The sequence below is a fragment of the Lissotriton helveticus genome, chromosome 6 (assembly GCF_964261635.1).
Source record: "Lissotriton helveticus chromosome 6, aLisHel1.1, whole genome shotgun sequence".
Lineage (NCBI taxonomy): Eukaryota > Metazoa > Chordata > Amphibia > Caudata > Salamandridae > Lissotriton > Lissotriton helveticus.
Window position 1 is genome coordinate 2,093,027,649 of NC_136067.1, and position 24,118 is coordinate 2,093,051,766.

The 24,118-nt window shown below is 40.7% G+C and overlaps 1 protein-coding gene across 9 annotated transcripts in view; it reads right to left on the reverse strand.

Moving 5' to 3' along the window:
* The window catches only part of LOC144764028 (uncharacterized), a 1,051,947-nt gene that overhangs the window by 138,019 nt on the left and 889,810 nt on the right, over positions 1 to 24,118 (reverse strand). For 7 of the 9 annotated variants that reach the window (XM_078650166.1, XM_078650163.1, XM_078650164.1 and 4 more), the window contains 2 exons: positions 20,776 to 20,934; positions 15,036 to 15,188 (listed from right to left, as the gene is read on the reverse strand). In XM_078650166.1, the coding sequence (XP_078506292.1) occupies positions 15,036 to 15,188; positions 20,776 to 20,934 (312 nt within the window). The remainder of the gene's footprint in view (positions 1 to 15,035; positions 15,189 to 20,775; positions 20,935 to 24,118) is intronic. The other 2 variants (XM_078650161.1, XM_078650165.1) reach the window with 2 other exon arrangements.

The following is a 24,118-nucleotide window of genomic DNA, read 5'->3' on the forward strand; positions in this document are numbered from 1 at the left end:
TTAGAGGGGTGTTCCACAGAGGAAGATGGAGAACCTCTACCCCTTTTAACTGACCTTTTTGAGGAAACAGCTGAAGAAGACTCCTCACTGTCACTGGAAACTCCATGCTTCCTTTCCTTTTGCCTCTGCAGCCAGGTCAACAGCTACCAGCACAATCTCGGAATGTCTTGGTAGAAAGCGTGCGGCAAATCTTGCAGTCTTCTGCCTTATGATCTGGGTACAAACAGTAGATGCAGTCCTTGTGTTTGTCTTCAACAAACAACCTTTTCCTGCCGCAGGTCGAACAGGGTTTGAAAGGGGGCTTCTTCTCCTTGTCCTCCATCCTGAAGTCAAATTTAAGAGATCCTTTTTAAAGAGTGGAATAGAGCAGAGCTCAATGGAGACTCCCTAGCACAACGTGCGGTAGAAAATCTGAGGCTCTGAGGTTCCTTCTGGAGGGTTCTAAGGGGTGAGGCACGTCTGATTGGCTGACGCCTAGAGTTTGGTCTCTTTTACAAAAAGAGGGTGATATGCTACAAAAGGGAATGAGGCCTAGGCCTTTTTCTTTCTCTTTTGTACCTACTGCTATGATATTTTTGTTACCGAGACTCCCATTCCGACGACGGGGAATGATACAAAAGCATGGGAATCTATGAAAGTTCCAATACTGGGGCAATATACATTTCCACATGACCAGGTGACATTTCTCTCTGATAGTTTGCAATCTAAACTAAAGAAGATTTTTTGTAAGTGCCCCCATATTCCTCTCTCAATAGTAGATAGAATTAATATAATTAAAATGGTTAGTTTCAGACACTCTCTTGTTACATAAATATACTTGGTTTTAAAAAATGGTTTGTAACTTTATTCATGTGGGGAAGTGAGTGGCCAAGAGTTGCAAAGAAAAACCTTGCCTGCAGTTAGAGAAAGTTGATTGGGCATTCCCAATTTAGAATTATATTTATATTACGTAGCAGCCTCATCTCAGATACTGAATTGACTTGTGATACTGGAAATGAATATGTCAATATAATACAATCCTCGTAAGGGTAATGGCAGGGATGTATGGCTCACAGAGCTTCACTTGCAAATGTTTAAATCCTGAAAAATAGAAAAATATTACATTTCAGACTTGTTTGTCAAATAGGTGCTTTTATGGATTAGAAGGGCTATGACATATAGGTGGGAAGAAGACTTATCACTGTGGAAAAAACCTGAATTCCCTGAAGAATTGTCTACCATGATACCAAAATGGGCCGAGAATGATGTGTGGGAACTAAAGAAATTACAGAATCAAGAAAGTTTCATCACAGTAGAAGAAGCTAGACAAAAATGTAATATTCACTTCACAAGTAGTTTCTCCAAAACCCTGCAGTTGAGAAATTCTTTTTCGAGCAGACAGGTTAGAGAGAGGGCGGAAGTCCTTAGGGAGACATTCTGTCACCCATCTAGTACCGGTTACATAGCAAGAGCTTAGAAGAAATTAGTAGCCAAGGAAGCTGGAAATCACAATATAACCAAAGCAGCTCGGGAATCGGATCTAGGCTATCAGTTTTCCAAGGAACCTCCACTGTATTCAGTATTTTTCGATATATGAGCTGTACGTAACTTCAGAGCAGATTAACAAATTTACAGATCTTAATCCATCTACCAGCTCAAAATGTATCAATGAGATTAGGAACTGGAAGCATATGTTATGGGACTATGTAAACATCAAGCCCTTTTGGGAGTCTGTGTTTAAATAGCTGCGGGTAAGTGGACAATGTGTTGTAGCCCCGGACCCTGTGTAGCATGTTGGGCATGCAGGGGGAGCCTGGTGTAGGGGTCTAAAATAAACGTGACGCTGTATTTCACATCATCAGGCGATGAGATCTTTAAACCGCACAAAATAGAGATCGACAGCTACCCTCAGGTTTGAAGAATGGATACAGAAAATGAAGAAGTTAAAGGAACTTGAAAGAATTGACTATAGGAGAATGGATTATGCAAACAATTTGAGAAGCGTTGGTGTTAGAGCAAAGAGTGAATCTAAGGATGTACTACTGATGAATGTTTGCTGTCTGAACTAACACATTTAATCCTGTGTACAATATATAATGAACACTGTTTTTTTATTCCTGCTCTAATGAAATGCACTTTAATATGAATTCACTTCCCAATGCAAAAATATCTAGTGCTTCTTCCTACCTATGACTCTAGACACTATTCTTGGGTTGATTCTCTTTCACTTGACATCTTTACCACATCTTGGACGTGGCTACCGGGCCGCGCAGGAAGGCGGCTCTCCTTTGAGCTCCAATACAGCACGGAGTCCGGAAGAGGATTACAACTGCTTAAACAGCCTGCCATTTGGCCAGTGGGTAAAGTTAGCTCTTAGCTTTATGGCGGTTCGCGTTTGGAGTGCTTTATGAAGGTGGGGCACTTATTTTTGGCATGTTTTGAACATAACTCTTATTTACCTCATAACGCTAACAGCCGCCATTTTGTATGCGCGACGACTATCACGGATGACGAGAGCTTCACGAGTAGCCCCCAATGATGCTGCAGACATACAACTTTGGTATTTTATACCATTTCTTCTATTTTTTTTTTGCTACTGCATAATGCATATGATAGAAATGATGGGCTTTCTGATGAACGGGCATTTTTGAGCAAAACCTGGTATTGCTACTTCATGCCCTCTCTTCTTTATTATCAAGTTCTCTGCCTTACAAGGAGTAGCTGTTGACATTGTCTCTCACTCAGAGCCTCCTCTCTTCAGTGCCAACTGCTTCTGCCTTTATTTCTCTCGTCCATGCGTATTTGTGACTGGCTTTTACTGTGTGTGCTTCCATACATAGGTCTGTCTACCTATTGTCATGCTGTGGAGAGGTTGTGGATATCGCCATCCTACTCCTTTTGACATGACGACCATTTGCTGACTGACCTCAATTTTCTCTCACAAGTGAGTTACCTTCTGGACGGCTGTGAACCGTCCATCATCGCATATCACTTACCTGTTTTCATATTTCGTCATACACACCATTTGCATTGTGTATGCTGTAGTTGCTCACTCTGGGTGCTTTCCACAATTCTGTGACTCTTATATATGGGAAGGATCAATACTTTTAAAAATCATTCCACTCCCCGGCGTCAAGTCTACCTCATCAAGATGGCCAATGAAACCATTTCTTCCTCGAGATCATCTTCATCTGGCGCCAAACCAATTCAATCTTCTTCCTGCCCGGTCTTAGATTCCATTTTGGAGGAACTTCGTGCTTTAAAACCGTTCATGAGTGCCACCAACGAACAATTTCAATTGATCGAAGACCGATGGATCAACATGGAAGGTAAAATGTCCGAAATGGAGCAGTGGATAAGTAACCTTCAAGATGCGACTACTAAAATTCCCCTGTTAGAACAAGAAATTCATAAACTCAAACTCTACACTGAGGATTTGGAAAATCACAACCGAAGGAACAATCTTCGCCTGTATGGACTGGAAAAAAATATTGAAGGACCGGATCTCCTTTCTTTTTTGAAGAAATTCTTGGCTGACCTCCTCGATCTTTAGTTTTCAGCTCCCCTCAACATCCAACAAGCTCATCATCTTGGTCATTCTCAACTCTATTCTACTAAACCACTCTGCATAATTATGCTATTCCTTGAATTTACTGACTTGACGCCTGTACTCAAGATTGCCAGAGAGAAACGTCATCTTGTTTGGTCAGGTCATAACATCTTCATTTTGTAGGATCTCTCCAATGCTACTAATGCTAGATGCAAAGAATTCCTAGCCCTCCAACCTCAAATGAGATCTATGAATATCGGTTATGGCATCCTGCATCCTTGTTTTGCAAAATCACACATGAAGGTGTCTCCCGCACTTTTGAAGATCCTCTCAAGCTAAAGCAATTCTTACATTCTATTGCTCGACTGTCTATGGACACCTCAGCGCACTGTATTTGAAATCTTTATGCTTTAACACTATTATAATTGTTACTTGCTAATGTTTTACAATCGTTATTGTTACCTCTGGTCTAAATTTTCAAGGTTCCTCATTTATTGAGGTCTTCTGTGGTCCAATAATATAATTTCTTCTCTTCTATTTCACCTACACTACATTTTATATCATCTCCTCCTTTTATCCTCTTCCTCTCCAGCTCTCTAAGTTGTCTGTCTTGTCCTCAGGTGCGGACATGCCCAGTTTCTCTCTCTTACTCTGCTTTTTACAGATCTGGCTTTTTGTCTTTGATCTGTCATCTCTTCTGTTTTCTTCTTCTAACTCTTTTTCCCTTCTTACTTTGTTTCACTTCCTTCATCCTCCCTATTTTTATTTTTATCCCCTTCATTTTTCTTACATGTACATGACTATTTTTGTATGTGCGTCTTTATAATCTTCTTAATTCTCTTCAGTTATCAATCATCTAGGATAATTGCTTTCTTTTTTTATTGCCTTTTTCTTTTCTCTTTTCCTCGGTCCTTTTTCTTCCCCTGCAAACCGTCATGAGTTTTTTCTCCCTTATTTCTTCATATTCTCCACTATTGGTTAGTGTTATTTATTATTAATAAATGGTGTATTTCTTTCTTCCTCGTTATGTGTGCAATGTGTCATCAGTTTGTACTCCCTTCTACCTTATTCATCTCTTTCCTTTTCCTTTTATCACTTTTTCCCTTTTCTTCCTCCCTTTATAACCCTATATGGATTTTCTCTCTTGATCCTCTCATGCTCTTCATCATTACTATTTGTTGCCTTGTTATTGACAAATGGTGTCTTTTCTCTTTCATTGTTGTCTCTGCAGTTTGTCGTCATTGTTTCTGTACCCTTGTCTTTGAAGTGATATATGCTTAATGTTGTGTCGTGGAACTTCTGTTGTTTGGGTCACCCTGTCAAGCGTCAGAATGTACTCTCTCATATATCAAAGTTAAATTGTCAAATTGCTTTTTTGCAGGAAACCCACTGTAATGATGTTAAATCTCTTAAGCTTAATCGTCAGTGGGTGGGCCAGGTTGTTTATTCACCTGCAGTTAACCGCAAAGGTATATATCTTTACAAATTCAAATTTTGTCCACCGAATATTACACAAATGGACGATGGCAATACTTCAGGACAAGGTTCATAATAAGATGATCACTCTCTACAATATTTATGGACCAGTTAAACCTGATCCTAATTTTCGGAATATGATTAAATTAAAACTGTCTTCCATTACCAATTCCAATAATATTGTTGCTGGAGACTTTAAAAATTGGCTTGATCCTTTTCTGATAGAAAATCAAAATGCAAATTTAAATCTTATAAGTGTCATAATTTATTTCAGTCTGCTATTGCCTCTTGTCCACTTTTCTATGTATGGAAAACTTGCAATCCTGATGAATATGAATTTACTTTTCTCTCAAATGTTCATCATACTATGTCACGTATTGATTATATTTTGGTTTCAAAAGCCTTATTTCCCTCTGTTCAGTCTTCAGAAATTAGATCCATTTTTATTTCTGACTCCTGTTTCGATCTTTCCCTCACCAATTCCAAACATGCCCGGTGGAGATTTAACAACTCTGTTCTGTCTGACCAATCCTATATATTTGAGGCTACCTCTTTCATAAATGAGTTTTTTATGTTCAACAAAGCTAGTGATACTTCCATCAATAAAAATCGGGACAACTTTAAAGCATCCTTTAGGGCTTTCACCATTACATACACGGCCAAAAAGAAGAAATTACTGAATTCCCAGTACATCTCTACTCTTAAACACATTAAATCTCGTTAACATTCTTTCTTCACATATAATCCTTCTTGTCGTCTACAACTGATGCTGGCAATATTTTACTCAAAATAAAATCCAAATATCACGGGGGTCAAAATAAAGCAGGTAAAATGTTGGCCAACTATTTAAAAGTCAAATCGGAAAAGAAAAACATCGGTCCTACACTACTACTAATACATTATTTCATTCTAATTCAGATATTGTTAATGCTTTCCAATCCTATTATCATTCTCTGTACATGGATGATACAATTCCCTCTGATTGTAATACCCATTCTTTCTTTGATGGTCTTCCTTCTCCTCCGTCTCTGCCTGACGCTATATCTCCCCTTGAAAAAGATATTTCTCTTCAAGAGATCCTTGACGCCATTAAAGCTTTGAGGAGGGTCCGGGATCCCTGCCCAGATGGTTTTTCCATTGAACTAATCTCTTCTTTTTCCTCTATTTTCCCCTCATTTACTTGAACTTTTTAATTCCTTCATATCTAAATCAAAACATGAGGGATTCTTTTTATATGCTCTCATTATAATCATCCCTAAATCAGACAAAGATCATACCCTATGTCAAAATTATCACCCAATCAGATGAATTAATTATGATTGTAAAATTTTCGCAAAAATTCTCGCTTCTGGATTGGATAACGTTATATCCCTATTAATCAAACCTGACCAATTCGGTTTTGTTAGAGGTTGACTTACCTCTGATAATGCTAGGATGTTTTCTAACGTTCTCACTCTGGGGAAAAGATATCCTGATCTTCTAGCTGCATTATCTCTCGATGCAGAAAAAGCATTTGCTCGTGTAAATTGGCCATTCATGTTCAAAAATCTACATTGGTTCGGTTTGGTCCCAAATGTATTTCATTTATTAGGTTATTGTATCTTGAACCTCGTGCATCTATTTCTGTCAATGGTCTTCTGTCCCCAAATTTTAATTTACTAAGAGGTACCAGACAAAGTTGTCCACTCTCTCCTTACTTACCTGTAACTACAGTTATCCAGTATTGGTATCTTTCATAGATTCACATGCCTGAATCATTCCCCGTCGTAGAGGCGGGAGTCCCACGGTAACAATATATACAATAACAGTGCCTAGAAACTTTGTTTTGTAGTAGGCTGAAAAGACTATAGGCCCAAAACTTAGCAGCTTATCTACCTCATTATGTAAAAAGAACTGAAACAGGAGTTCCAACCAATCAGCTGTCTGCACCCTCTAGAACCTTCCCAGCTGAGGCAGTTCTCCTCAGATTTTCCCAGCACAAGTGAGAAGTATGTATCCTAAAGAAAGAACTGCCTTGCTGGGGAGGAGTGTGGGTGCATGTGAATCTATGAAAGATACAAATACTGGATAACAGTAGTTACAGGTAAGTAACTTGTTTTCTTATCCAGTATTGGGGTATCTTTCATAGATTCACATGCCTGAATCAGAATAGCAAGCAGTAAAGCCATATCTGTCGTTAGCGGAAGGTGGGAGACAAACCGTAATTGTACATATCCCCCACACAACCGGAAGGTTATAGAGCACTAAAATGTAAATATACATATATGTAGAAAAAACCTTCATATAATATAGTTCATAATAAAGACAGCATTTGATAAGCAGAAACATTACAGTAAATCATACATATTTTTATAACATCAATATAATGTGAGAGACCTAAAAAGTCTAACCTTAGTGAAGAAGATGCTGCAGCACCGCTTCTCCCACTGCTGTATCATCATGTGATGCCGACTGCAAGCAGTAGTGCTTTGTAAAAGTATGGACACTTTTCCATGTAGCAGCTCAGCAAATGTTCTCCAGCGTGACCCCAGCAAATAAGGCTGTCGACGCCGACATCATTCTGGTGGAATGTGCTTTAACCTTTCTGATTAAAGGTCTGTTAGCCTTCTTGTGACAGAATTGGATTACAGAGGATAACCATCTAGCTATAGTTTCTTTCGTCACTGCTTGTCCTAGTGTGACCTGTCCATAAGCAAGAAATAGCTGGTTAGATTTTCTTATGTCCTTAGTTTTTACTTTAGACACCTTTCACATCAAGTGAGTGCAGGGCCCTTTCTGCCAGTGTGACAGGATCCGGGAAAAAAGTCTTTAGCTTTACCGGCTGATTAATATGAAATTGAGATGGTACCTTAGGAATGAACTTTGGATTGATTCTCAGGGTTACATAGTCCTTAGAGAAATGTAGGAAAGGCTCTGCAATCGTGAAAGCTTGTATCTCGCTGACTCTCCGGGCTGAAGCGAAAGCTAGTAAAATAGCTACTTTCCAGGTTAGAAACTTCAGGTCATCTCTGTGAAAAGGCTCGAAGGGCCTCCTCATTAATTGGGACAAAACGATATTGAGGTCCCATTCAGGAGGTGGAGGTTGGATTGGAGGGAAAGCTCGGAATAACCCCTTAAGAAATTGCTTTATCAATGAGGAAGAGCATAGTGATAGCTTGTTAGAACTTTTCCTGAATCTGGATATAGCGGCCAGATGTACTTTAATAGAAGAGAATACCAGACCTGCCTTGGCCAGCGACAGCAAGTAAGGAAGGCTGTCCTCAGGTGGAGCCTGGAGCGGATGAATAATATTTGCTTCACACCAACTACAGAATCGTCTCCATTTAAAACGATATGTCCTGATGGTACTCTGAGCGCGGGCTTGAGATAAAATCTCTCTGCAGTCCGCAGAAATGTAGAGATCCTTAAACTCTAAGAAGTCAGGAGCCAGGCGTGCAAGTGAAGCGATTGAGTATCCGGGTGTAGAATCTGACCTCCTTCCCTTGTCAACATTGAAATTGTTGGTTTGAGACGAAGTGGAGGTTGTTGAGATAGCAGGAGTAGTTCTTGGAACCAGTACTGCCTCGGCCAGCGAGGAGCAATGAAGAGGAGAGTGCAATGTTCCCTCTTCATCTTTTGTAGTATCCTTGGTATTAAAGGAATCGGGGGAAAGGCGTATTCAAAGATTCCGGACCATCTCATCGACAGGGCATTTCCCCTTGACCCCCGTTGAGGAAATCTGCTGGCGTAGTACAGGCATTTGCTGTTCTGTTGCGTCGCAAACAGATCCAGAGTTGGTGTGCCCCATGTTTGAAAGATCCTGGCCACTTGATTTTGCTCTAGCTCCCATTCGTGACAACCTGTGAGAGATCTGCTGAGGTTGTCGACTAGAGAGTTTTGAAAACCCTTCACATGCTCCGTTCTGAGGGTTATGCCGTGTTGTATGACCCACTCCCACATATCATGAGCTTCCTGCGAGAGGGAGAGAGATCTCATCCCCCCTTGTTTGTTGATGTAATACATGCTGGTGGTATTGTCTGTACGCACCAGCACTGAGGAATTTGCAATTCTCGGTAGGAACGCCTGCAGAGACAGGAAAATGGCTCTTAACTCTAGGCTGTTGATGTGTTTCTGCCGATATTGGTGAGACCATCGCCCTTGAATCTGAAGGTCCTGGAGGTGACCTCCCCAACCTTCCATAGAAGCGTCCGTAGTCAGGATAAACTCCGGAATGGTTGGGAGAAACATGAGGCCCGGTGACAGATTGTTTCCTTTTGACCACCAAAGAAGAGCCCGCCTCATTCTGGGTGTCACCTTTATGCGATCGTCGAAAGAGCCTCCTACTTGTCGCCATTGTCGGTGCAATTCTTCTTGCAGAGACCTCATCCTGAGTCTCGCCAATGGGACTAGACTGATCGCTGACGAGCACGTCCCCAGAAGAGAAGCATATGTTCGGACTGAAAGTGACTTTTTTGCTGAGATTAGTTTTGCCAGCTTTTGAAGTTTGATCTGTCGCTCCTGAGACAGGAATGCCTTGCAGCGTCAGGTGTCCAGTGATGCTCCCAAAAAAGTCAACACCTGACGGGGTTGCAGTTGACATTTCTTTGCATTGAGAGTGAGTCCTAGGTTTGAGAATAGACGGAGGGAGCTTTTGACCGCTTGTCTTGTAGCCTGTCTCGATGGTCCTTTGAGTAGCCAGTCGTTGAGGTATGGAAAGACTTGTATTCCCTGCGACCTCAGTGCTGCAGAAACTGGGGCTAAACACTTTTTAAATATTCTTGGTGCGGATTTTAGACCGAATGGGAGCACCTTGAACTGAAAGTGGACGCCAGCCACTGTGAATCTCAGGTATTTGCGGTGTTTGGGGTGTATAGGGATGTGAAAGTAAGCGTCTTCCAGGTCCAGAGAAGCCATAAAATCTCCTTCGTTGAGACAATTGAGCACATCTGCCAACGTCACCATGCAAAAAACTCTTTTTTTTTAGAAATTTGTTGAGTTTGTGCAGATCCAAAATCGGGCGCCACTCTCCCGACTTCTTTTTTATGAGAATGAAGCGAGAGTAAAATCCTTTTCCTTTTTGCAAGATGGGAACCTTCTCTATTGCATTCTTGTGGAACATATTTAAGGCTTCTTTGAGTAGTAAGTGAAGACGAGGGGGAGGGGGACCCCTGGGCAGGGTTGTAGGTGGTTTCTTTAAGAACTCCAGAGTGTGTCCGTTCTTGACTAGGTCGAGGACCCACTGATCCGAAGTAATGTTCCGCCATTGCTTGGTAAAATGCGGAGATCTTCGCGCCCACAGGGAGGGGAGGATGTTGGACTGGCGTCCGGCAGAGCTCATTGACGTTTGTTGGAATCTCGTCCTTGATTGTTTGTTCGTCGTCTTCCTCCCTGACGAGAGAAATTACTGGAGGTAGGTTGTCTGTATGAAGATTGGTGGTATGGCTGTTTGTACTGGGATTGATACTGCCTGTTCTGATGGTTGTGGTAATTTCCTCTGGAGGAAAAACCGCGACCTCTTGCCCCTCTAAAAGAGCCTCTTTTATATTGCAGGGTACCAAGTGATTTGGCGGTGTCGGTATCCGTCTTGATTGCCAGTAAGGCGTCGTCTATGTGTTTACCAAAGAATGAGTCATCGTCGTAAGCCATATCCAAGATCTTAGTTTGAACTTCCGGTCTGAAGGAGGTAGCTCTGAGCCAGCCCTGTCGCCTGAGGACTGCTGCACCTGCTAACTGTCTAAAGTTAGTGTTTGCGATGTCTAGGGCGCAGTCTCTTATTTATGATGCCGCCCTCTCTCCTTCCAGCACTATTTTGCGTGCTTCCTGCTGTCGATCTTCTGGTATCAAATTTATGAACTCCGACAGATCCAACCACATCTGTCGGTCATAGCGGGCAAGGATTGCCAAGGAATTCGCTGCTTTAACAGAAGCTGCAGCATTGGTGGAGAACTTCTTTCCTATAAGATCTAGTCTCCTGCCCTCCATGTCCGGCGGTGTTGAAATAGGAGTGGATGGATTTTTGGACCTCTGTTGAGCAGCTTGAGATATCACAGAGTCCGGGGGTGGATGGCCCAACAGACAAGATGGAGTGTCTGGCGGTGCTCGATACTTTTTCTCAATATGAGGAAGAACCGCCGGAATAGAAGCTGGGGTCTTCATAATGTTAAGACCTTCCTTCCAAATAAAATCTATAATAGGTATAGCCCTGGTGATCTTCCTATACCCCTCTTTGAAATCATGTAAAAAACAGTTTGACTGCTCAACAGTTACTGGCAGTTGAAACCTTGTAGCAGCCCATTGCATAATGTTGTGAAAGCCGCCAATATCCTCTGGTGGGGAATCCGAGGGCTGCGGCACAGGAGGTGAAGGCATGGGGATTGTGTAATCATCCCAAGGATCTGTAGTTGTATTGTCATTAGGCAACTCGCCTTCCTCCCTTCCATCTTCATCCAAGGAGGAGGTATTCTGATCGTCTTGCGGTGTAGGGTCCATGGTGTGTCTTGGCGACACTGGAACCTGTGGTGATGGAGGCCTAGGTACATCCACTGGTGCAGGAGGCACAGCTGGCGTGGATGGTGTAGAGGGGAATCTTTGGCGGTAGTCTGCCAACATGGCCTGCAAGTCTTGAATTAAAGATGGAGGGAGAGGACTTGTCTCCTCCAAATGTGGAGGTCTGTATGATTGTCTATAGCAAGGTGTAGACAAATCTTCCTGATAGTAATGCTCTTGCATATCTTCTTCATCCTCTTCCTGACATTTGATTCGCAAATCTGAAGGACGACGTGCAATTCCAAAGGGACCTTCTTCATCTTCATCCTCATCCGATTCCTCCTCTACATATGTTTCCAAAATGTGCGATGGCAGAAGTGGGGAAATATTAGAATAGTCCTGTCTCTGATAGGTCTTCATTTGAAAATGAGAATATTGCACTCTTGTAGGTGGTGTCTTGGAAAGCAGATGCGCTGAAAGCGGCTGGCTCATTGATAAAATTACCGCAGATGAGCTCGTCGTTGACGGGGCTGGCGTCGATGGAATCTTCGTCGACGAGACCTCCGTCGACAGGGCTGACGTCGACGGGACTGTCGACGGGGCTGTCGTCAACGGGCTCTTCATCGACAATGTCTTTGAACGGTCGTCGACGATGTTTTTGAGGAAATAGCCTTAGCCCCAGAAGATTTTTTAGAGAAAACCTTCGCTGACACCATAGGAGAGGTGATAGCAGAAGTAGACACCGTAACAGAAGAGCTTGAGGTGGTAGAAGTCACAGATACAGTGTGAGACGACACCAGAGCAACAGTTTTAGTCTGTGCTGTACTCACAATTTTAGATGAAGATCCTGAAGTTGTAGTCGATGGAGATCCAAGGGGAGGAGTGGATGACCTCCTTGAGGGTTCTGTAGCTCTATGAGAAGATTTAAGATGTTTCTTTCTCTCAGGAGTAGAGCTATCTTTGGATCTGGCTCTTTTGCTTGAAGAAGAGGCCCTGTCCTCATTATCTGTAGAAGATGATTTGAGCCATAAAAGAACCCTTGCCTCCCTGTCCCTGATAGTTTAGGCAGGGAAGGTGCGGCAAATCCTGCAATCCTTCACAATGTGAGAGGGATGCAGACAGTAAATGCAGTCAGAGTGCTGGTCATCCACATGGACCCTCTTTTTATTTCAGGTCCCACAGGCCTTGAAAAGGGCTTTCTTTTCAGACATCCTGAAGAAAAAAGTAGAAAACTGAGTAGGCACTCAGGGAGACTCTCTTCCACACGACGTGCGGTGAAAATCTGAGGAGAAGGTTCTATAGGGTGCGGACAGCTGATTGGTTGGAACTCCTGTTTCAGTTCTTTTTACATAATGAGGTAGATTGGCTGCTAAGTTTTGGGCCTAGTTGGGCCTATAGTCTTTTCAGCCAACTACAAAAAAAAAAATTCTAGGCACTGCTATTGTATATATTGTTACCGTGGGACTCCTGCCTCGGCGACGGGGAATGATTCAGGAATGTGAATCTATGAAAGATACCCCAATACTGGATAACTCTGTTATTCCCTTCACTGCACTACAGAAACATTATAATTTACCTCTATCCTACTTTCCCCAATACTCACAAATATCCAATGCCTACAGTCATTGTTGTCATCCAAATATTTTTCTTATGACACCATTCCTGTTACATACATGACCCCATTGGACACAATTCTCCCCGACTCCATTCGCAAAGCTTCTGTTATATACAAGCTTTTGTCCACTCCCATATCTGATAGACCAAAATCTACTATCAAACTAGCCTGGGAACAAGACCTATCTATAACCCTCCCCACTAACAGATCTGGCATAAAATATTCACTACCGCAAAAGCTGCTAACATTACTCAATTTTCATTTTTTCTTTACAACAGAGCGGTTTGCATTCCGATTCACATTCATAAGATTAATCCTTCTTCCTCTACCTTTTGTTGGTCTTGTCTTTCCTCGGATGGCACTTTGTTACATCTAATATATTACTGTCCCAATGTTTTTACATTTTGGAATTCCATTTGGTCTATGTCCTCCAAGATGTTTAACTGTTATATTTCATTGTCAATTCAAAATGTATTTCTTGGGTCCTTGTCTGATGATTTCTCTGATGCTAAACCAAAGTTGAAATTGTTTGACCTTTTCATTTCCATTGCATTTAAAGTGATTTTATCTTGTTAGATAGATAATTCTAAAATGTGTACAATGACGTGGTGGAACCTTATTTGCAATGAACATAAAATATCTACTGTCTCATCACCAACATTATCTCAGAAAATCAAACCTGAATTATTTTGGATTCCCTTTACTACTTACCTATCCTCTCACCCTTATATACCTTGATCCCTTACCTCATTTTTCTTCCCTTCCCCACTCCCCTTCTCCTTCACTTCTTGTTTTACTTCTCTTTCTCCTTTTTCTTTCTCTTCTTATTCTTTATTTTGATAAAACATAAACTTTACTTTTCGATCACCTGATGTAATATGTACCCTTTACTATTCTTACTCATTTCTCATCCATAAGATGGTTTCCTTATCCTTTTCCTCATTATCTCTGAATTAGATTGTTCCTTAACATAATAGCCTTTTACAATATGTGTTTTATTATTCTATTGTTCTATCTTATGCCTTATTGTAACCTTGGTACTTTATTACTATACCAATAAAATGATTAAACTAAAAACAAATCAACCACATCTGCTACCACTAGAAATCTCCGAGTCCATTTAACCTGAGGCTGCAGCACCTATCAACTGCAGCCACCGACGCGACAATGCAAGCCCTGAATAAAACAAAATCCACACTTAGCCTCCTTCCCTCACAGCCAAAACCCTGATCCAAACAATTGCATTGATGAGACACTGTACAGGCTGCAGGCAACAGTGTCCTTCTCCATGCGCCCCAATATCCCCGTTCGACAAAGACAGAGACTTTTTTTTATTTTTATTTTTTATTTAAACTTTTACCGCGCACAGCTACCCGCAGTGGGTTTCCCGGCGCTAGGGATAGACTAGACATCTTCCTATCCCTACTGGCACCAAGCTGGATGGCTGTTCCTGAAACAAGAGCTTACAAAAATCTATATTCTGGTAAGACAGTCTAAGGCTCAGCTCCTGCACAGCTCACACTGCCAATGACTGTAAACTCCTGTTGTGAGTCGCCTGGGCGCTACACAGTCGGTGATGAGAAGCATACACCCCTCCGGGCAGGCTCAGCTGAGGGTATAAATTAAGGGGATCTATGCTGCTAGGGCCAGTCCCAATGGTATCTCTGTGTTGAGTACATTGCATGTTTTCCCATCCAACATCAGGTAGGCCTCTACTCATTGGCTCACAACTGCCACCCGCCAACAGGCCTTCAGCCGGTCTTCTCATCCTTGGCCAGCCTTTCAGAGGAACGCAGAATAATGTTAATGTGCAAGTATTTTAATTTACATATAAGCATGCATTGTCATACCTTACGTCTCTCTCTCCATTTCCAGCCATGCATTTGGGCAAATTGCAAATGTATCTGAGTATATTATGTTATGCAATAGACTAGGCGATTACCCACATACCTCGATATGGCTTGGTGCACTTTTTTGTGCAGGCCCCGCAGCACTTTTCCTCGTTGGGACAGTTGCCATCACTTCGACACTTGTTGGGCTCTGATGGGAAGGTGCAGACTTTGTATTCAAGGGGACAGAAGCCCTCTTTCTCTTTCTCTGTAACTGAAAAAGTTCCAATTAACACAACAGCAGTTATTTACTAATGGCTGCACAGGCGCTACAGTGGTGCTGCTCAACTTTGCGTTGCATCTTTAGGGTTTTAGAATGGCAAGTGTTTGATGCAGTGCTTTGCATCACTTTGCACCATCCCATTAAATAATCCCCAAAAAACACCACTTCCCTGTCAGGACAAAACAAATTCATTAAAATCAGTCTTTTTCAATACGACTGACGAGAAACAATTTACAAAGATATAATTTGAAGCAGGGAAAAAACCTGCATGCTTTTTTTTGGTATTTTCCAAGCAAAATATATTGTAAGATACATGCTGCAAATTAGCGTGCCACAGAAGAAGTTGCCTGCAATAAGAGATTGTTGCCAAAAAGCAAACTGAAAAACATATAAATGTTGCAAGTTCTTGAAAGTGCAAAGCATCTCCTAGCCAGGCAGAGAGCGGTTGACTAAGCGCCTGACCTGAGTATAATAGATGATCCTGTTACATATTTCTGCATGATGCTTCAGTATGTATGAAGAGAGTGCAGGTGAATCCTTTTGCCTGTACGCTGCTGTGTGCAGCGGAGGAAGTATCAAGGATTCTAGTCCCACACAGCCCAGAAATATTTTGTATTTGTATTAATTGTCACATTCGACTTGTGATAATCATTTATTGTTTAAACAGGTCCGAAGCAAACACCCAATTTCAAGTGGCCCACATAATTGTCAAAGCGACCCTCCTTGCACAACTTAAATATTTACACTCAGCCATAAAATTGCAGAAGCCACAAGAAATGTAGGAGCAAAAATACCTTAGGTGTGGATTTGAAGAAACTCAGAACACAATCAAGCAACTCTCAACCCTGCTCTGGAGCAGCCCCTACCTGTGCTGCTCCTTCCAGAAGGGATACAAAGTCACGCTAATTATATATTCATACAAAACAGAAAACCTCTCATCTCCAGCTCCTGAGCTCATGGTGATGTGTTGCATCTCACTTTTGGGATACATTATCTCCTTCCTGATCGGATTCCTTTCCCTACTTTCTCCTCTTTAACCAAAGTCTGTTTCCTGCTCTGATCTTTATTCTTGTCTCTTTAGCACACTTTGTTTCTGCCTCTTTCCGTTAAATGTTTCATCTGTTTCTCCCTTCAGCTTTGATGCTGAACTAATCAAATATCTTTCCAAAAGCTCTCAACATCTCTCCCGATGTTGGGTGTGAGGGTAGTGAAAGCTTTTGTTCTATAGAAGATTGAAGTGCCTCTGAATCCAACATAGGTTTCTAAAGAAGTTCTGATCGGTACAACTACCCGATAGAAGAATGTTCGAAAATAGCAAAATGGGTTTTAGTAACTAATCATGAATCACTATTTGGAAGGGGACGTTGAGGCCCCTTTTCCAAATCGTGATTTCTTAAAGTATATATCAATGTTATGCAATCGACATCCGGTCCCGAAACTTTGAAATTCTGCTGTCACAACAGAGGGCGTGCGTTAGACCTGGTAATCCTGAGGGTGGTCTTCCCCCAATCTTTGTGCTTTTTACCTCCTCATTTTCAGGACCTCTTCACATCAGAGAGCTGCTTTGAAGTCACCCCCACATCAAAGGCACATTTGGGAATAAGTTCTGGGGCTCTGATCCCCTCAAATCAGACTCTGCTGTAACTGAAACACTGCCAGAGGGGCTGCTGTACTGCTTAAAGGACTCAACCGGACTGCTGATTTAGAAGGCCTGCTTTTCTGTTAGTTGCACTCCTGCCAGCTCTTCCCTGACTTTGCTGAAGGAGAGCTGGACTCCAAGTGCTGTCCAATGGCTTGTTGGCTTACTTCCTGTTATTTGAGACTCAGGGATATGCAGTCTCCTTAAAGGAAAATGTGCTGCTTTTGTTTTTTTAAGCTGATTTTATTTTAGATGCTATTGCAGATATAGGGGCCTCCATACCCCTGTGGACCAGCATCCCTGTAATTGCATCCAAATATAGCGTGAATCTGATTCCAGCGATTGCATGGACAACAGGCAAGACTTGTTACAGGTATTGCCAAGTTGTCCCTGAGTAACTTTCCCTCAGGACATGGTCCTTTGCACAGATAATATTCATGGAAACATAAATGCCATTGAAACGCCTTCAAGATCATGGCCAGGTTGTGCTGTGGACCCCACGTGTTGACCTAACTTTATCTATCAATGCCCGGCCCCATTGTCAACCATGAAACCTCTTGAGGATGTAGACTATAGTGGTGCACAGACATAATATCGACTCCAAAATATCGTTTGGACAGAATATCGAGTTTGAAATATCGTTTGGACAAAATATCGACAGGACAGAATATAGACAGCCAAAATATCGTTTTTAAGGTAAGTGAAGTAATATCGACTGTAAATAATATAGAAAGTGAAAATATCCAAGTATATAATCTAGATAGTAAAAATATCGTTTTTTAAATAATATTTAATTATTTATAGTGTTTTTTCATGTTATAATATGTGTGAAAAGTGTCATTTTATGTTATAATTATTTTTAATTAATGATTTTTTTTAATTAGTGTGTAATTTTATTCTGTAGCGGGTTGTGGGTTTATAGGGGAATAGGGTGGGAAGTAATTTAATTATAATTAATTAAATATGTAAATTTATTAATTGGTAGTAATAATTAATTAATTGGTAATTAAATAATATTTGTTAATTATTTAAAATGTAATTGGTAATTAATTTAATTTAATTGATTAATTGCTAATTATGTAAATTAAAATAATTTATTTCCTGTAGCGGGTTGTGGGTTTATAGGGGAATAGGGTGGGAAGTAATTTAATTATAATTAATTAAATATGTAAATGTATTAATTGGTAGTAATATTTAATTAATTGGTAATTAAATAATATTTGTTAAATATTTAAAATTTAATTGGTAATTAATTTAATTTAATTGATTAATTGTTAATTGTGTAAATTTAAATAATTTATTTCCTGTAGCGGGTTGTGGGTTTATAGGGGAATAGGGTGGGAAGTAATTTAATTATAATTAATTAAATATGTAAATTTAATAATTGGTAGTAATATTTAATTAATTGTTAATTTAAAAATATTTGTTAATTAATTAAAATGTAATTGGTAATTAATTTAATTTAATTGATTAATTGCTAATTATGTTAAATTAAAGGGGTATTTTTAGGGTTCAGGGTCAGTTTTTGGTTTTTGGGTAAAGGGGTATTTTTAGGGTTCAGGGTCAGTTTTTAGTTTTTGGGTAAAGGGGTATTTTTAGGGTTCAGGGTCAGTTTTTAGTTTTTGGGTAAAGGGGTATTTTTAGGGTTCAGGGTCAGTTTTTAGTTTTTGGGTAAAGGGGTATTTTTAGGGTTCAGGGTCAGTTTTTAGTTTTTGGGTAAAGGGGTATTTTTAGGGTTCAGGGTCAGTTTTTAGTTTTTGGGTAAAGGGGTATTTTTAGGGTTCAGGTTCAGTTTTTAGTTTTTGGGTAAAGGGGTATTTTTAGGGTTCAGGGTCAGTTTTTGGTTTTTGGGTAAAGGGGTATTTTTAGGGTTCAGGGTCAGTTTTTAGTTTTTGGGTAAAGGGGTATTTTTAGGGTTCAGGGTCAGTTTTGGGTTTTTGGGTAAAGGGTTTTTTTTAGGGTTCAGGGTCAGTTTTGGGTTTTTGGGGTACAGGGGTACAGTGTAAAAATAAAGTAAAATTAAATTTACATTAAATTAATTTAATGAAATTAAATTAAATTAAATTATATTAAATTTATTTAAAATAATTTAAATTAAAAAAATTATTATATACTTACCAATACTTACGTTGTAATGGTATGCGTTGTAAAGGTATCTGCGTTGTAAAAACATGCGTTGTAAAAACATGTGTTGTAATAGTTTTTGCGTTGTAAAAGTTGTAATGGTAGTGCGTTGTAAAAGTTGCGTTGTAACGTCATATATCCACTGTTGCACTCTTTGGAGTGGGAATAGTAATTTTAACCCCTACGCTATCCAACGCTTTCCCTACTGTTGCACCCACTGGAGTGGGAATAGTAATTTTTACTCTTTTGTATTTGTAGTTAATAATATTGGCTATTATTTAATTACATTTTGTTACTATATATATATATGTTTTAGGAAATATGAATAAAAAATATTTTTTTTTTTACTTTCATTAATTATTTAATTATTAAAAGTTATTTTAAGTATTGTTAAGTATATTTTAGTAATACATTTTTTATATTAATGTAATTAAACATTGTTTTTATTAAAGTCGATATTTTTTACAACTATATTTTTGTAAACGATATTTAAAACTCGATATTTTTGTACTTACCTGTTTGTACATAGAAAGTCGATATTTTGACAGTCTATATTTTGTCAATGATATTCTTGAAGGTCGATATTTTGTCACTCGATATTTCACTGGTCCGACTATAGTCAACTCTACACAGGGGCCAAGATACAGTTAAACTCACAGCCAAGTTATCACATATATTAAAATATTGTCCAAATGATATGGCAACTACAGAAATAAAAGGTCCTCAGTGAGTACTTTCATAGACCTCGGACTGCTGATTGTTTATATCTATGTCTTTCTCTGTGGTGGAGTTAGGACATGCAGCAGATTAATTACACTGAATTAATTCCGCGTACAAAAAGATGGAATACAGTAACATATCCTTTGAGATGTCATCAGTTATGTAATCAACAATGTCATTGAACATGTAATAAGTGATGTAACATTTGAGGTCATAGGCAGTGCATGGTAGGGCACAAGTTATAGTTACCTCATAGAAGTATAACTGGGGATTTACAGAAGGATCAAGGGTTACGTGATGAACATATTGAGCGTCCACGAGAAGCCCAGAAGAGGCCTTGCCGGAACCCACATCATAGGCATTAATTAAGAACATCTATGGGTTAGAGCATGAGCTGTGCACAGTTAAGATCAGATTCAAGAAGTGGCAGCCGCTACTCTATGTTTCCCAAAATGTCCTTCACACAGCGCAATTTCAGCAAGCACAGGTGCATGGACATGCTGTGAACCTGTGCAGTGATGTGGTACGCTCTCATTCTACAGCCCCAGGACCACCAAGTTGAACATTCATTCCTGTTGCCCCATTTCAAAATGAAGCTCAGAAAGAGCTTACAAAAACCTATATTCTGGTAAGACAGTCTAAGGCTCAGCTCCTGCACAGCTCACACTGCCAATGACTGTAAACTCCTGTTGTGAGTCGCCTGGGCGCTACACAGTCGGTGATGAGAAGCATACACCCCTCCGGGCAGGCTCAGCTGAGGGTATAAATTAAGGGGATCTATGCTGCTTGGGCCAGTCCCAATGGTATCTCTGTGTTGAGTACATTGCATGTTTTCCCATCCAACATCAAGAAGGCCTCTACTCATTGGCTCACAACTGCCACCCGCCAACAGGCCTTCAGCCGGTCTTCTCATCCTTGGCCAGCCTGTCAGAGGAACGCAGAATAATGGTAATATGCAAGTATTTTAATTTACATATAAGCATGCATTGTCATACCTTACGTCTCTCTCTCCATTTCCAGCCATGCATTTGGGCAAATTGCAAATGTATCTGAGTATATTATCTTGTACAATAGACTAGGCGATTACCCGCATACCTTGATAAGGCTTGGTGCACTTTTTTGTGCAGGCCCCGCAGCACTTTTCCTCGTTGGGACAGTTGCCATCACTTCGACACTTGTTGGGCTCTGATGGGACGTTACAGTCTTTGGTATTGCTTTCAGGGGGACACAAGCCCTCTTTCTCTTTCTCTGTAACTGAAAAAGTTCCAATTAACACAACAGCAGTTATTTACTAATGGCTGCACAGGCGCTACAGTGGTGCTGCTCAACTTTGCGTTGCGTCTTCAGGGTTTTAGAATGGCAAGTGTTTGATGCAGTGCTTTGCATCACTTTGCACCATCCCATTAAATAATCCCCCAAAAACACCACTTCCCTGTCAGGACAACACAAATTCATTAAAATCAGTCTTTTTCAATACGACTGACGAGAAACAATTTACAAAAATATAATTTGAAGCAGAAAAAAAACCTGCATGCTTTCTTTTTGTTATTGTCCAAGCAAATTTTATTGCTTAAAACATATGCTGCAAATTAGCGTGTCGCAGAAGAAGTTGCCTGCAATAAGAGATTGTTGCCAAAAAGCAAACTGAAAAACATATAAATGTTGCAAGTTCTTGAAAGTGCAAAGCAATTAATGTCACCCAGGGATGTAATTCAAAATATAATATCTCCTAGCCAGGCAGAGAGCGGTCTGACCTGAGTATAATAGATGATCCTCTTACATATTTCTGCATGATGCTTCAGTATGTATGAAGAGAGTGCAGGTGAATCCTTTTCCCTCTATGCTGCTGTGTGCAGCGGAGGAAGTATCAAGGATTCTAGTCCCACACAGCCCAGAAATATTTTTTATTTGTATTAATTGTCAAATGCGACTTGTGATAATCATTTATTGTTTAAACAGGTCCGAAGCAAACACCCAATTTCAAGTTGCCCACATAATTGTCAAACGACCGTCCTTGCACAACTTAAATATTTACACTCAGCCATAAAATTGCAGAGGCCACAAGAAATGTAGGAGCAAAAATACCTTAGGTGTGGATTTGAAGAAACTCAGAACACAATCAAGCAACTCTCAACCCTGCTCTGGAGCAGCCCCTACCTGTGCTGCTCCTTCCAGAAGGGATACAAAGTCACACTCATTATATATTCATACAAAACTGAAAACGTCTCATCTCCAGCTCCTGAGATCATGGTGATGTGTTGCATCTCACTTTCGGGATACATTATCTCCTTCCTGATCGGATTCCTTTCCCTACTTTCTCCTCTTTAACCAAAGTCTGTTTCCTGCTCTGATCTTTATTCTTGTCTCTTTAGCACACTTTGTTTCTGCCTCTTTCCGTTAAATGTTTCATCTGTTTCTCCCTTCAGCTTTGATGCTGAACTAATCAAATATCTTTCCAAAAGCTCTCAACATCTCTCCCGATGTTGGGTGTGATGGTAGTGCAAGCTTTTGTTCTATAGAGGATTGAAGTGGTCTGAATCCAACATATGTTTCTAAAGAAGTTCTGATCGGTACAACTACCTGATAGAAGAATGTTCGAAAATAGCGAAATGGGTTTTAGTAACTGATCATGAATCACTATTTGGAAGGGGACGTTGAGGCCTCTTTTCCAAATCGTGATTTCTTAAAGTATATATCAATGTTATGCAATCGACATCTGGTCCCGAAACATTGAAATTCTGCTGTCACAACAGAGGGCGTGCATTAGACCTGGTAATCCTGAGGGTGGTCTTCCCCCAATCTTTGTGCTTTTTACCTCCTCATTTTCAGGACCTCTTCACATCAGAGAGCTGCTTTGAAGTCACCCCCACATCAAAGGCACATTTGGGAATAAGTTCTGGGGCTCTGATCCCCTCAAATCAGACTCTGCTGTAACTGAAACTCTGCCAGAGGGGCTGCTGTACTGCTTAAAGGACTCAACCGGACTGCTGATTTAGAAGGCCTGCTTTTCTGTTAGTTGCCCTGCTGCCAGCTGTTCCCTGACTTTAATGAAGGAGCGCTGGACTCCAAGTGCTGTCCAATGGCTTGTTGGCTTACTTCATGTTATTTGAGACTCAGGGATATGCAGTCTCCTTAAAGGAAAATGTGCTGCTTTTGTTTTTAAAGCTGATTTTATTTTAGATGCGATTGCAGATATAGGGGCCTACATACCCCTGTGGACCAGCATCCCTGTAATTGCATCCAAATATAGCGTGAATCTGATTCCAGCGATTGCATGGACAACAGGCAAGACTTGTTACAGGTATTGCCAAGTTGCCCCTGAGTAACTTTCCCTCAGGACATGGTCCTTTGCACAGACAATATTCATGGAAACATAAATGCCATTAACACGCCTTCAAGATCATGGCCAGGTTGTGCTGTGGACCCCACGTGTTGACCTAACTTTATCTATCAATGCCCGGCCCCTTTGTCAACCATGAAACCTCTTGAGGATGTAGACTATAGTCAACTCTACACAGGGGCCAAGATACAGTTAAACTCACAGCCAAGTTATCACATATATTAAAATATTGTCCAAATGATATGGCAACTACAGAAATAAAAGGTCCTCAGTGAGTACTTTCATAGACCTCGGACTGCTGATTGTTTATATCTATGTCTTTCTCTGTGGTGGAGTTAGGACATGCAGCAGATTAATTACACTGAATTAATTCCGCGTACAAAAAGATGGAATACAGTAACATATCCTTTGAGATGTCATCAGTTATGTAATCAACAATGTCATTGAACATGTAATAAGTGATGTAACATTTGAGGTCATAGGCAGTGCATGGTAGGGCACAAGTTATAGTTACCTCATAGAAGTATAACTGGGGATTTACCGAAGGATCAAGGGTTACATGATGAACATATTGAGCGTCCACGAGAAGCCCAGAAGAGGCCTTGCCGGAACCCACATCATAGGCATTAATTAAGAACATCTATGGGTTAGAGCATGAGCTGTGCACAGTTAAGATCAGATTCAAGAAGTGGCAGCCGCTACTCTGTGTTTCCCAAAATGTCCTTCACACAGCGCAATTTCAGCAAGCACAGGTGCATGGACATGCTGTGAACCTGTGCAGTGATGTGGTACGCTCTCATTCTACAGCCCCAGGACCACCAAGTTGAACATTCATTCCTGTTGCCCCATTTCAAAATGAAGCTCAGAAAGAGCTTACAAAAACCTATATTCTGGTAAGACAGTCTAAGGCTCAGCTCCTGCACAGCTCACACTGCCAATGACTGTAAACTCCTGTTGTGAGTCGCCTGGGCGCTACACAGTCGGTGATGAGAAGCATACACCCCTCCGGGCAGGCTCAGCTGAGGGTATAAATTAAGGGGATCTATGCTGCTAGGGCCAGTCCCAATGGTATCTCTGTGTTGAGTACATTGCATGTTT